This window comes from Sardina pilchardus, chromosome 5 (genome assembly GCF_963854185.1).
Source record: "Sardina pilchardus chromosome 5, fSarPil1.1, whole genome shotgun sequence".
NCBI classification, from domain to species: domain Eukaryota; kingdom Metazoa; phylum Chordata; class Actinopteri; order Clupeiformes; family Clupeidae; genus Sardina; species Sardina pilchardus.
Window position 1 is genome coordinate 9,997,754 of NC_084998.1, and position 12,500 is coordinate 10,010,253.

At 49.1% G+C, this 12,500-nt stretch overlaps 1 protein-coding gene across 4 annotated transcripts in view; it reads left to right on the forward strand.

Moving 5' to 3' along the window:
- ephb4a (eph receptor B4a) overlaps positions 1 to 6,228 on the forward strand; it is a 44,731-nt gene extending 38,503 nt beyond the window's left edge. For all 4 annotated transcript variants that reach the window (XM_062536346.1, XM_062536349.1, XM_062536347.1 and 1 more), the window contains exons 12-17: positions 537 to 784; positions 1,384 to 1,599; positions 2,135 to 2,284; positions 2,809 to 3,002; positions 4,080 to 4,238; positions 4,545 to 6,228. In XM_062536346.1, the coding sequence (XP_062392330.1) occupies positions 537 to 784; positions 1,384 to 1,599; positions 2,135 to 2,284; positions 2,809 to 3,002; positions 4,080 to 4,238; positions 4,545 to 4,653 (1,076 nt within the window). In that variant the 3' untranslated portion in view covers positions 4,654 to 6,228. The remainder of the gene's footprint in view (positions 1 to 536; positions 785 to 1,383; positions 1,600 to 2,134; positions 2,285 to 2,808; positions 3,003 to 4,079; positions 4,239 to 4,544) is intronic.
- The last annotated feature ends 6,272 nt before the right edge of the window (positions 6,229 to 12,500 follow it).

Sequence of the window (12,500 nt, forward strand, 5' to 3'; positions counted from 1 at the left end):
GTGTGCGCGCGCGCCCATGTGAGCGTCTGCAGTCGGCACGTGTGTGTGAGCTGGGCCCGAGGCTCATCTTATTTTTAAAATGGCGCACGCTGTCTGCGTCCCTTATCGCCTGTCCCATTAGATTAGCAGTGTTTCCGACACGCTGCTTCACACGCTCACACGCGAGCTTTGTCACTCATTAGTGACAAATATTTTAAGTATGAGCGTGAAATATGGTCTAATGACGTACTTTGTATGTGTGCGTTTGTGATGTTTCTTTATGTGGGTGTGTGTGTTTGCGTTTGCGTATGTGTGTGTTTGTGTGGGGGGGGGTGTGTAGGCTTATTTTCTTATTGCATTCTGAAGTATAGCTTCAGCTTTGTGTGTGTATATGTATGCGTGCGGTGTGTGTGTGTAAGCTTATTTTCTTGTTGTATTCTGAAGGATAGCTTCAATTTTGTTTGTGAGCATTTCATGTATGTGTGTGTGTGTGTGTGTGCGTGTGTTGTCGTCATTTGTCTCTGACCCCTGTCTCCCCCCTCTCTCTCGTGGTTCAGGTGAGTTCGGCGAGGTGTGCCGCGGGCGGCTGCGTATCCCGGGGAAGAAGGAGAACTACGTGGCCATCAAGACGCTGAAGGGCGGCTACACGGACAAGCAGCGGCGCGACTTCCTGGCCGAGGCCAGCATCATGGGCCAGTTCCAGCACCCCAACATCATCCACCTGGAGGGCATCATCACCTCCAGCTGCCCCGTCATGATCATCACCGAGTTCATGGAGAACGGAGCGCTCGACTCCTTCCTACGGGTGAGTGTGTGTGTGTGTGTGTGTGTGTGTGTGTGTGTGTGTGTTTCTCCTTGGATATGTGTGTGTCTCCTTGGTGCGTGTGTGTATGTGTGTGTAAGAGGAAGACCGAAAGTGTGAGTGTGTGTGTCTGTGTGTGTGTGTGTGTGTGTGTGTGTGTGTGTGTGTGTGTGTGTGTGTGTGTGTGTGTGTCTCCTTGGGTATGTGTGTGTGTGTGTGTGTGTGTGTGTGTGTGTGTATGTGTGTGTAAGAGGAAAACAGAAAGTGTGAGTTTGTGTGTGTGTGTGTGTCTGTGTCTGTGTGTGGGTGGATGTGTGTGTATGTGTGTGTGTGTGTGTGCTCTCATCTGTGAGACTTTCACGTTTTAAGCCAATTATCCCAATGACAAACTTAAGCCAATTATCTCAGTGACAAACTTAAATAGAACATAATTCGGTTCCGTACAGTTTCAATCAGTAGTGTAACCAGCAGTGTGTTGTGATCCACACACACTCACAGAGGCACACAGAGTTGCTGGATATCAGAGGTGTGCTCAAACTGTCTCCATTTTTGAAGTGACTCTATTTGAAGCAGTCCTGTTTGACCCACTTCTGTGCCCGTAGTTAAATGACGGGCAGTTCACGCCCATCCAGCTGGTTGGCATGCTGCGTGGCATCGCCTCGGGCATGAAGTACCTGTCGGAGATGAGCTACGTGCACCGTGACCTGGCAGCCCGGAACATTCTAGTCAACAGCAATCTGGTGTGTAAGGTGTCCGACTTCGGCCTGTCCAGGTTCCTGCAGGAGAACTCGTCTGACCCCACCTACACCAGCTCACTGGTGAGTTAGAAAAATGGGCACGCGCACACACACAAACACACACACACACACACACACACATACACTTACACACACGCACGCACACACACACATACACACACACACACACACACACACAGACACACACACACACACACACACACACACACACACACACACACACACACACACACACATACTTACACACACACGCACACTTACACACACTCTCACACACACTTACTTACACACACACACATACACACACACACACACACACACACACACACACACACACACACACACACACACACACACGCACACTTACACACACTCTCACACACACTTACTTACACACACACACACATACACACACACACACACACACACACACACACACACACACACACACACACACACACACACACACACACACACACACACACACACACACACACACAGAAGGTTGCATAAGTGTAAGGTCGTCCAGTCCTGACACCTCCACCTAAAGACGGCAGCACATTAATAAAGTGTGTGTTCTTTCTCCTCACCTTAGGGAGGTAAGATTCCTATTCGCTGGACGGCCCCTGAGGCCATCGCCTTCCGAAAGTTCACCTCCGCGTCGGACGTATGGAGCTACGGCATTGTCATGTGGGAAGTGATGTCGTTCGGAGAGAGACCATATTGGGACATGAGCAACCAAGACGTAAGCATGCGTGTCGACGTTTGTTTGTTTTGTGGTCTTCTAGTCACAACATTGGGGATATTAGAAAATAAATGGTGGAATTCAAAGTAGCCCAAATATTTGACTTCTTCTAACCTTGGCTTGTCCAGATTCTTTTTTAATGCAACCATGAGGCCCAAAAAGCACAAACTCTCAATTCTCACTCTATGTGACTTTAGCATTAGAGTATTAGAATTGGAAAATATGATACGACTCTACAAAAATTTTAATTCCTTCCCATACTGAAACTTCTTTAAATCTTTTAGTCTCTGAATAACAGACAGAATATTATACGACTACAAAAATATACATTTCTTTCAAAAAAAGCATAATAAATGAAACCTCTTTAAATCTTTTAGTCTCTGAATAACAGACAAATACTGATAAAAAATAACAGAAAAATAACCAATAACAGATAAATAACCAATAACAGAAAGATAACCAATAACAGATAAATAACCAATAACAGATAGATAACCGCCCATGTGTGCCCTGCCGTCCCTCAGGTGATCAATGCCATCGAGCAGGACTACCGGCTGCCGCCGCCGCCAGACTGCCCCACCCACCTGCACCAGCTGATGCTGGACTGCTGGCAGAAGGAGCGCACGGCCCGCCCGCGTTTCTCCGCCATCGTCAGCGCGCTGGACAAGCTCATCCGCAACCCCGCCTCGCTCAAGATCACCGCCCAGGAGGGAGCAGGGTGAGTGACGAGGAATGGCGCCCCGAGTGGAATGATCTAGAATAAGTTGGTGGAATGATCTATTCTAGAATGAGCCAGTGAAATGTTCCCAGAGCAACAATAACAATACATCACAAACAATACATACTGTGTGTTTATTGAGGTACTCAAAATGCTTAGCAGTGAAGGGAATACCAGCAATATGAGGAACCCACCTGGGTGATGTACAATAGTCAGAATGAGCCAAATAGGCAAATGGGACAGATTGCATATGCACTGCATTCATTTTTTATTCAAAGCTACTTGTAGAATGTGTCCCAAGCCTCCAGTTATAAAATGGTAGGCACAGCAATAATCACAAGAGCTGGAGTAGTCAGCGGCAGCTCTTAGGGCGCGTAAATGACAAGCCGGTGAGATATGGGGTTCTAAAACAGCAGTTTAGATACCCGGTTTGTGTCTGTGTGCGCATGACGGATGCCTGGGATTGCTGGCGATAAAAGCTGCTTTGAGGCACGTGGCGGGAGCCTTAGCTCTCCCGAGTGGAGTGTTTGTTTCTGACTGACGGCTGTGATGTATGGGTCAGCACATCGCCTGTCTGTTGGGCCCAGCATGGCTGTCTCCATGTGTGTTGTCCCTGTCCATTACAGTCCATCAAAACTGTCAATCACGGATTCTCCCCGCATTTCACCACTCCCTCTCGCACACAACGCACTGTCAGTCACCTTCTCTGGCCCGCCCACCTCTTCCCTTCCCTGCATGCTGTGATGTCAGTCAGGCCTTCCTAAACCCCGCCCCTCACCCGCATTTCCCTGTCAGTTTCCTGTCAATCACGATTCTCATCCCACCCCCCTGCCTGCCTCTCACGGCTGGAGCTGTCAGTCATCCTGGGGGGGTAGCTCCGCCTTTTTTTAGGAGTCCTTTCCCATCCGCATGCCTTGTTTACTGTACGAAACCCCCTGTAGCGGCTATGTAGGCCAATTCAATAAACTCTCCCACTCTCTCCCTCTCTCTCTCTCCCTCTCTCCCACTCTTCCCCCCCTCCTCTCCTCTCCCCTCCCCTCCTCTCCTCTCTCTTCTCTTCTCTTCATCTTGGTCCAGGCTCTCCCACCCCCTGCTGGACCAGCGGCCCCCGCTGCCCCCGTCGTCCTGCGGCTCGGTGGGGGAGTGGCTGCGGGCCATCAAGATGGAGCGCTACGAGGAGAGCTTCCTCCAGGCCGGCTTCACCTCCATAGAGCTGCTCGCCCACGTCACCACCGAGTGAGTGACCCTTTGACCCCCCCCCCCCCCGCAACCCTCACCTAGACACTGCTCGACATCCCTTTACTGCGTGCTGTGTGTGTTCACTAATTCACGAAATGGGATAAATGCAGAGACCGAATTTCCCTCACGGGATCAAAAAAGTATATACTAATAGTATAATAGTATACTTATACTTATACTTATACATCCACACAGGCTTGTGGGGAGCAGAGCGCTTCATATGATCACTGGATGTCTCTCTTAAAAAGAAGACAATGTCTGATTTCTTTCTCTTTTTCTGTGCTCTTTCTGTGTCTGTCTCAGGGATCTGCTGCGTTTGGGGATCACCCTGGCCGGCCATCAGAAGAAGATCCTGTCCAGCGTCCAGACCCTCCGCATCCAGACCAAGAGCCCGGGCAGCGTGCACTTCTGAGCAAGCCACTCCCCCCCCCCCCCCCCCCTCCCGTCCTTCCCTCAACCAATGGAAATGAAAAAAAAACAAAACAACTCAGCGCACTCCAGCATAGACGGCGATCGACATACCTACACCACTCGACTCGACTCGCACGGCACACGTGCAGAGCCACAAAAGACACAAGAGCGCCTCTCTGCTTCTTCAGGAGAGGACTCCAATCTGTTGGACTCGATCTGTTTCATTGCTCCATAACCAAATGTTTTGGGACAGTCCAACAATAGTGGCTCGGATACAGACAGACAACCTTAAGCCAAAATGACACTTAATCAGAAAAGAGTCGTGAGGGAAATGACAATGCGTATCTGAGGAAGCCATGTCCCAGGCTCCTCAGAGAGGGGGAGAGACTGATCACTTGCAAATGGGAAAGACATTTCGAATGGCACTGCGCCCGAGGCAGAGCCAAATCTGAGTGATATCGACGCCAACTGAGGATGAACACATGTTCAGAATTGGAATATCAAAATGCCAAATCAAGGAACGAAAGCCTGGACTTTCATAGAGTATTTTGTATAAACCCCCTGAACAAGGACTTCATTCTCACCGACTGCATTTTAAAACCTCTTCCACATTAGCGTTTCACCCGAGCAGGTTTTTATTGAACTGAAGACACTGTGTTGAAGATGCCTGTGGTCTGCCAAGAGTGTCTGGACTCCAAAGTATGTCTGAACGAACTGAGCGAACTTAACAAACCCGAATGAACTGAACGAACCGTACATTCTGTAAACAATGCACATTTAGCGTGTGTGTGTGTGACCTGTTTTTTCACTCAGTGTTGCGTGTTGTTTCGGCGGATGTTGCTCATGCTCGAGTCCTGTCTCTACCGGTTTAGGGTTGGTGACCGCGGCCGTGAGGTGGATTAGCACTTGTGTATATTTGAAATGAACTCGGAGCGAGGCACAGCGGTCCCCAGTATACTTTGGGGGGGTTTTTAGTGTGTGTGGAGCAAGTCTGCATTTTTACACTCAAATGCCCAGATGAATCAATTATAAAGAATCCAATAGACCAAGAGACCAGTAGAATGCTGTCAGCTTTTTTTTCTATATGGATTTTACCTCAGAGCAGGAAAAAAAAAATATCAGGGGGATTGTCATGGTCTTAATTAACATGAACATTCTCTTTTTCCCAAAATGGCTCTCCAAATGTGCCATATTTAATTTAGCACATAGATTTCAGCATATGCTGGTGCCATCATGGTTCACTGGTTCATGTGGTCAAATTGTGGTGCCATTTTCTCAAAGGCAACATAGCCGCACCTGGGTTTGGTTTCACAAGAAAAAAGAAAAGAAAAGATGCCTCTGTATTAAGCATCAGTGGAACACAAACTTCCGGCCCGTCTTCCTGCTCTGAACAGGATTGCGGGTCGGAGTGTGAGTACGGTCTTCACATTGGAGATCCAACAGCTTGCCATGTGCTGCGTTGCCTTTCTTACGTTGTGTATAAATATCTCTGGTTTATGTAAATGAGTTTAATCCACTCTTTATGGTCTGTGTGTAATCTGTGTTCTGTCACAATAAAGATTCATACCTCTGCTCATCCCGTCTCCCTCTCTCTCTATCTCTGACTCTGTTCCCTCGTTTTTTCTCTTTCACTGCCCTCACTGTCTTGTTCTTCCTCTTAACCATGGCTATAGACTGATCCTTTTATATGTGACAGGAAGCCTCTAGAGTCATTACTCCTGCCTCATATCACACACACACACACACACACACACACACACACACACACACACACACTCTCTCTCTCTCTCTCTCTCTCTCTCTCTCTCTCTCTCTCTCTCAAACACACACACAGACTCGCACGCACACCAAATGTACGCACACAAACGCAAACACTCACTCAGTCACACACACCTGTAGGATGCATATTTCCATAATTATTTCGGGGGTGATCCGTTTTCTTGGCAGCACTTGTGTCAAGTATACCTCCCCGTAGATAGCGTGACCTTCTCCATGTCGTGGGGGTAGAGGGCTGCTGTGGTTTGGGACTGGGGCTTACAGCGCCTGTGCCCTCGCCCCCGTCCACCCCCACCCCCACCCCCACCCTGCCCGTGCCTCCTCTCTCTCTCTCCCCCAGCCGCTGAGCTGTCGTCCCCCTCTTCCTACGCTCAGAACCAGGGCCCCACGCCACCACCGGAGCCAACCCGTCCTTGGGCCTGTCCTCTGTCTCTCTCTCTCTCTCTCTCTCTCTCTCTCTCTCTCTCTGGATGTTTGCCTTTCCTTTACAACTTCATTTTCATTTAAAGAAATAAGCTGTTTTTCCCTCTTACTCTCTCACTCTCTCTCTCTCTCTCTCTCTTTCTCTCTCTCTCTCTCTCTCTCTCTCTCTCTCTCTCTCTCTCTCCGTCTCCTTTTTGTCTGACTCAAGTGCTTCTGAAGTTCTCTGGTATTTCCATCCATCATGAACTCCTGTGTTTCCTGTGGACGTTCTCAAACAATGTGGCTGTCCACCACGTTTATTTTTACTCTCTTTTCTGTTTATGCCGTTCATTTATTTATGGCCGTTCTACCGAGCGCTCCGTTGGGCTCTGTGTCATTAGAACCAGGAACCAATTAAATACTTATGTGTGTGAGTGAGTGAGTGTGTGTGTGAGTGAGTGTGTGTGTGTGAGTGTGGGGAGTGGGAGAGAGACACACTTTCATCTTCGTAGAGGATGAAACAAAGAGCATTCCTGTGGAAGGGTGGAGGAAGAAAGGGGACTCTGACCTTCCCCCTTCCCCCTTCTTATCTCTGACGTTTGAAACAATACCACCACCAAGCCCCCTACACACACACACACACTCACTCTCACACACACACACACACACTCCGTTAGCATCCGTATATCTCATGGCGCTTCCTTGCCGCTAACAAAAGGGTTCACCTTTATCCCAGGAGACTGCAGCAGCAGACATCTGGGGCCATAGAGATGAAGAGGGTGAGACAGAAGAATGACGGAATGGAAGAAAACATTCTCTCTCTTTCTCTTTCTCTTCCTCTCTCACTCTATCTCTCTGTCTCTAAATATAGAGAGTCCAGGGGATTATAGATGTGACAAAAAAAAAAACTATTCCCCCTCACTGTCAGCCTCCTGTGTGTGTGAAAGGATTTTTAATATGTGACGGTAACAACACCGACTGAATAATAATATAAAAATGGAAAAAAAAACACATTATTTGTCAGGAGACTCATCAGACAAAAGGGCCGATAACAATAGCCCTGTTTAGACTCGGCATTAGCATCTGACCACTGCAATCATATCATGCTGATCAGGCCCTGCCCAGTCGTGGCACAGGCTCATTTGCACATGCCCTTTTCAATGCCGCGCTGCTCCGCCACCCAGATATAGACTCTATCTCTTCATCGCCCATTCAGATATTTAATATATTTCAATCTGAGTGGCTGCCGTGCATCAACCTCTCGACTGCTGGAGGGTCCCCCGAGGCCGAGCTCGGGCCAATCAGACCCCCGACCCCTCGGTGTGTGATTTAGAAGTAAATGCAGTGAAAAAATTCTGCTGTAAATCCCATTATGGTGCCGAATGTAAATAGCACCGGCGAGGATGAGATGCACGGCTATGATAATGACTGTTTTTTTCTTCCGGCACTTTTCTTTAACGATGTTCCGTCCTTCAGCCTAGACAAAGACTAGACAGTCATTATTCCGAACCCCTGACTGTATATATATGTGTGCGTTACGTAAAACAGTAGCGCTGTGGCGGTGTTGTTCCTGGGGTGAGTGGAGGTTGTTTACTGCAGGAGGATGCAGGTACTCCCTGTCTGGATGGAAGTATCAGTGCTGTCAGCAGGCCTTCTCACACTCTTTAGCGTTGACAGAATGAGCGAGTGAGTGTGTGTGTGTGTATGTGTGTGTGTGTGTACACGTGTGTGTTTGTGTCTGTGTCTGTGAGTGTGTGTGTGTGTGTGTGTGTGTGTGTGTGTGTGTGTTGTCGTGACCTTTATCTGAATAGCCATCCATCGGAAAGCATAGTGGAGATAAGAGGCCAGGGTGCCTGTCCGGGGTTGAGCGCTGTGGCTTTGTGTTACCCCCCCCCCCCACACACACACACACACACACACAAACACACACACACACACACACACACTCTCTCTCTTTACATTCCTGGGGGCATTCAAGCAGGGAGCACCAGGGCCGGGCCGGTGGGGGCAAGAGATAAGACCACGAGCCAGACACCAAGGAAGAGTGTGTAGATTTATGTGTGCGTAGATGAGCAGATGTCGTGTGTGTTTGTATGAGGGTGTACTCTTGTTTGGTTGCGTGAGGGGAGTTTTGTTGTGTTTATTTGTATATGGGCGGGGAATTGTTATGTCTGTTGTGCTTTTGGAGTGTGTGCGTGTTGACTATCCAAGCACAACACACACACACACACTGTATGTGTGTGTATGGAGCGAGTGTTATGACTGACGCAGGCAATAGGATCTCTTTGTTTGTGTGATAGAGTTTGAAGAGTGGGAGTGCATTTCTCGTGTACCCTCCCTGTATTTGCTGTTGGCTCAGTCCGTCCGGCGAACATCTGCGTATCTCCCTCTTACTAACAGCCCTATACGTCAGACCGGCATCCCCCACCACCACACTTCTCCGCACTCCGCTTCTGGCCTTGATCCAGATCTACCCTGCTATGTCTACATCTGCTCCAGATCTGCTCCAGATTGGGCCTGCTGTTTGGAGGGGAGAGGCCACCAGGCCACCGGCAGAAGGGCCTTCCATTATGGCCGGACCCCACTGCCAACTCGACAGCCACGCCACGGGGCTCCGGTTTCCTCTGCATATGTGTTTATTTACCCATCCATCCACTCATCCATCCATCTGTCTATCCGTCTATCTGCGGATCCATCTATCCGTCAGAGGGTCTGTGGGTCTGGGTGTGTTTGTGAGGTGGCATCTACCCATCCATCTATCCACCCATCCATCCATCCATCTATCTATCAATCTATCTATCTATGCATCCATCCATCCATCCTTCAGAGGGGCTGTGGGTCTGCATGTATGTTTGTGAAGTTGCTGTTATCAGCTCCTCCATCTGTCTGTCTTTGCCTGTGCGTTGCCTGCGTGTGTTTACTCCTGGGCATACACACACGCGCGCACACACACACACACACACACACACACACACACACATTCTCTCTATCTGTCCATCTGTCCACACCCCTCCATCCATCTCTCTCTGGCCCATCCGTCTCTGCTCATCAGCTCCTCTCTCCACCCGACTTAAGGATTTCCTTTTAAGTTTCTCTTTTTTCTTTTCTTTTCTTTCTGTTTACTCTCAACCCACCCACCCTTCACCCACTTTTTCGACAACATCCACCCTCTCTCATTCTCTCTCCTTTTCTGTCCTTCTCTCTCTCCTTGTCTCTTTCTCTCCTTCTCTCTCTCTCCCCCTTTCTCATGTTTTCTCTCAGCCTCCTCTCTCCTTCGTTTTCCTCATTGCGGCGGCGTCCTAGCCCGGAGCTATCCGCTAATGAGGCGGAGACGGGCGGAAAAACAAGGAGCGCTCAGTTAGCGCTGCAGCCCTGGCCTCTGGCTCCTGCTCCTGCTCCTGCTCCTGCCCTCCCTCCAGCCCTGCCAGAGCCTCGGAGGGAAGGCAGGGGAAGGGAGAAGGGCTGGGGTGGGGTGGCAAGGGGGGTTGGGGTGGGCTGGGAAGGGAGAAGGGCTGGGGTGGGAAGGAGGGTTGGGGTGGGGTGGGAAGGGGGATTGGGGATTGGGGTGGGGAGAAGGGTTGGGCTGGGGTGGGAAGGGGGATTGGGGATTGGGGTGGGGAGAAGGGTTGGGGTGGGAAGGGGGATTGGGGTGGGGAGAAAGGTTGAGGTGGGGAGAAGGGCTGGGGTGGGAAGGAGGGTTGGGGTGGGGGGCTGGGGGGGCCTCGGGAGGTGGGAACAGCAGAGCGGAGCTTACGGCGGAGGCTTGAGGTGTTGGAGGTGGAGGTGGTGGTGGGGGGTGGGAGTGATGGTGGTGCAGCATTCCTCTGAAGGGTAAATAATAGACATCACCTGACCTGTCTGACCAACCAGAGCCCCAGGGCCACACTTGTGTATTTCAGAGACATTACTCTCATTACTGTGCTTATCTCTCTCTTTCCATCTCTCTCTCTCTGTCTCTCTTGCTTGCTCTTTCTTTTTCTCAACCTATCTCTCTTTTTTTCTCAACCTCTCAAACTCTCTCTTTATTCCTCAACCTCTATAACTCTCTCTCTCTCTTTTTATCAACCTCTTTAACTCTCTCTCTTCCTCTTTCTTTCCTAACCCCTCAATCTCATTCTCTCCCTCTTTCTGCCTGCCTTTCATTTTCCCTCTCTCGTACCACCTGTCTTTACCTTCGGATGCTACTCCCCGGGTTTACCTCCTACCTCTAAAAACTTCAAAGCCTTTCTCTGGATGTTATTTTAGAGGGTGAATATTTAGTTGTTGTTTGTTTGTGTTTTTCCTCCAACAACATGTAAAGAATTCTTTTTTAAACCACCTCCCGGCGGACCGTGTCCAAGCCTGGTCAGCCGTTCCTTTGAAACAGCTGGACGCTGCTTTCAAAAAGCTTCTCGCCGAATTTCTGTTTTGAAGGAGAGGAGGTGTAGATGTATTTTTCCCCTCCGCAAACATATAAGGGGATTCTCAGCAGCGCATCCCCCGGAGACTTCATCCAGGCGGGAGAGCTCGGATGCTTTGCTTGCCGGACAATGCTTTTGAAAATGTCCGAAACGTAAAAGGTCAGGCGAGATGTAGCTCTGGCCTACAGCTCGTTCCTTCCTGTGTCCCTCGCCCTTAGATAGGGAGTCCTGTTTTGGCAGCAGTGTAGCAGGTAAATGACCATTGTTTTAGAGTGCTGTGTGTCCATGAGTACGTGGTATTTAGATCAGACTTTTTTTTGTCAGGGGCAGGGCACACAAAGAAGGGACTAGAGTGGAGGAGAAGGGTAGAGATGAAGAGAGGAGAAGAAAAGAGGAGAGGAGAGGAGGAGAAAGGGCCATTGGCTCTCAAGGCTGGGCACTCTAAAGACATTAGGAGGCATTTGGGGATTCACCACTTTAAATTCTTCACTCAAAATGAATCAGCAGCAATTAGGAACCTGGAGTGGAGCAAAATAGAAAATATTCATTATCATTACAAATGCAAATAGAAACTCTACTGAGTGGGGGGGCGGCTAGCCGTGGAACAGTAATCGGAGAGAGAGACTGCTGTGAAAATGGGCATGATGGACACAGCAAATGAATAAAGTGGTTCTTTTCGAGATAAACAGAGTTGTTTTGTCATTACTATTCGGACTCATGTCTGCGGCCATCTGTTGGAATTAGTTGCCTGTTGCCTGTCGTTTTTAACGGTAACATACATGAGGTGTCTTTAGAGCTTTGGATTTCAATTAAGGATCACAGGCTCATTAGAGAGAGATGACTGGGGACTATGGACCAGTGTGTAGCATTCTCTCTCACTCTACTCTCTCCACCTCTCCCCCTCTCCCCCTCTTCCCCCTCTCTTAATCGTGTTTTGTAAATCAGTTTGTCACTCTGCCCTGTCCTCTGTGTTGCGTCTGACCCGGTTGACAGGCCAGGGGATTTTTACCACTCTACTCTGACCTGGGCCTCCACCTCTTAATACCACCCAGTCTTAGCAGACCTCAGCTCGGCACTAATAAAGGTCTTTCTTTCCACCATTCTTTTTTCCCCTCCTCTTTCCTGTCTTTTGTATTCCTTTCTTCTCTCTTTCTTTCACCCACTTTTATTTTTTTTTCCCTCCTCTCTCACTGTTTCCCTTCATCAGAATACATTGACTCACTACATTAATTGCATATTTATGTTGTGTTACAATGGTGCGCCACATCAT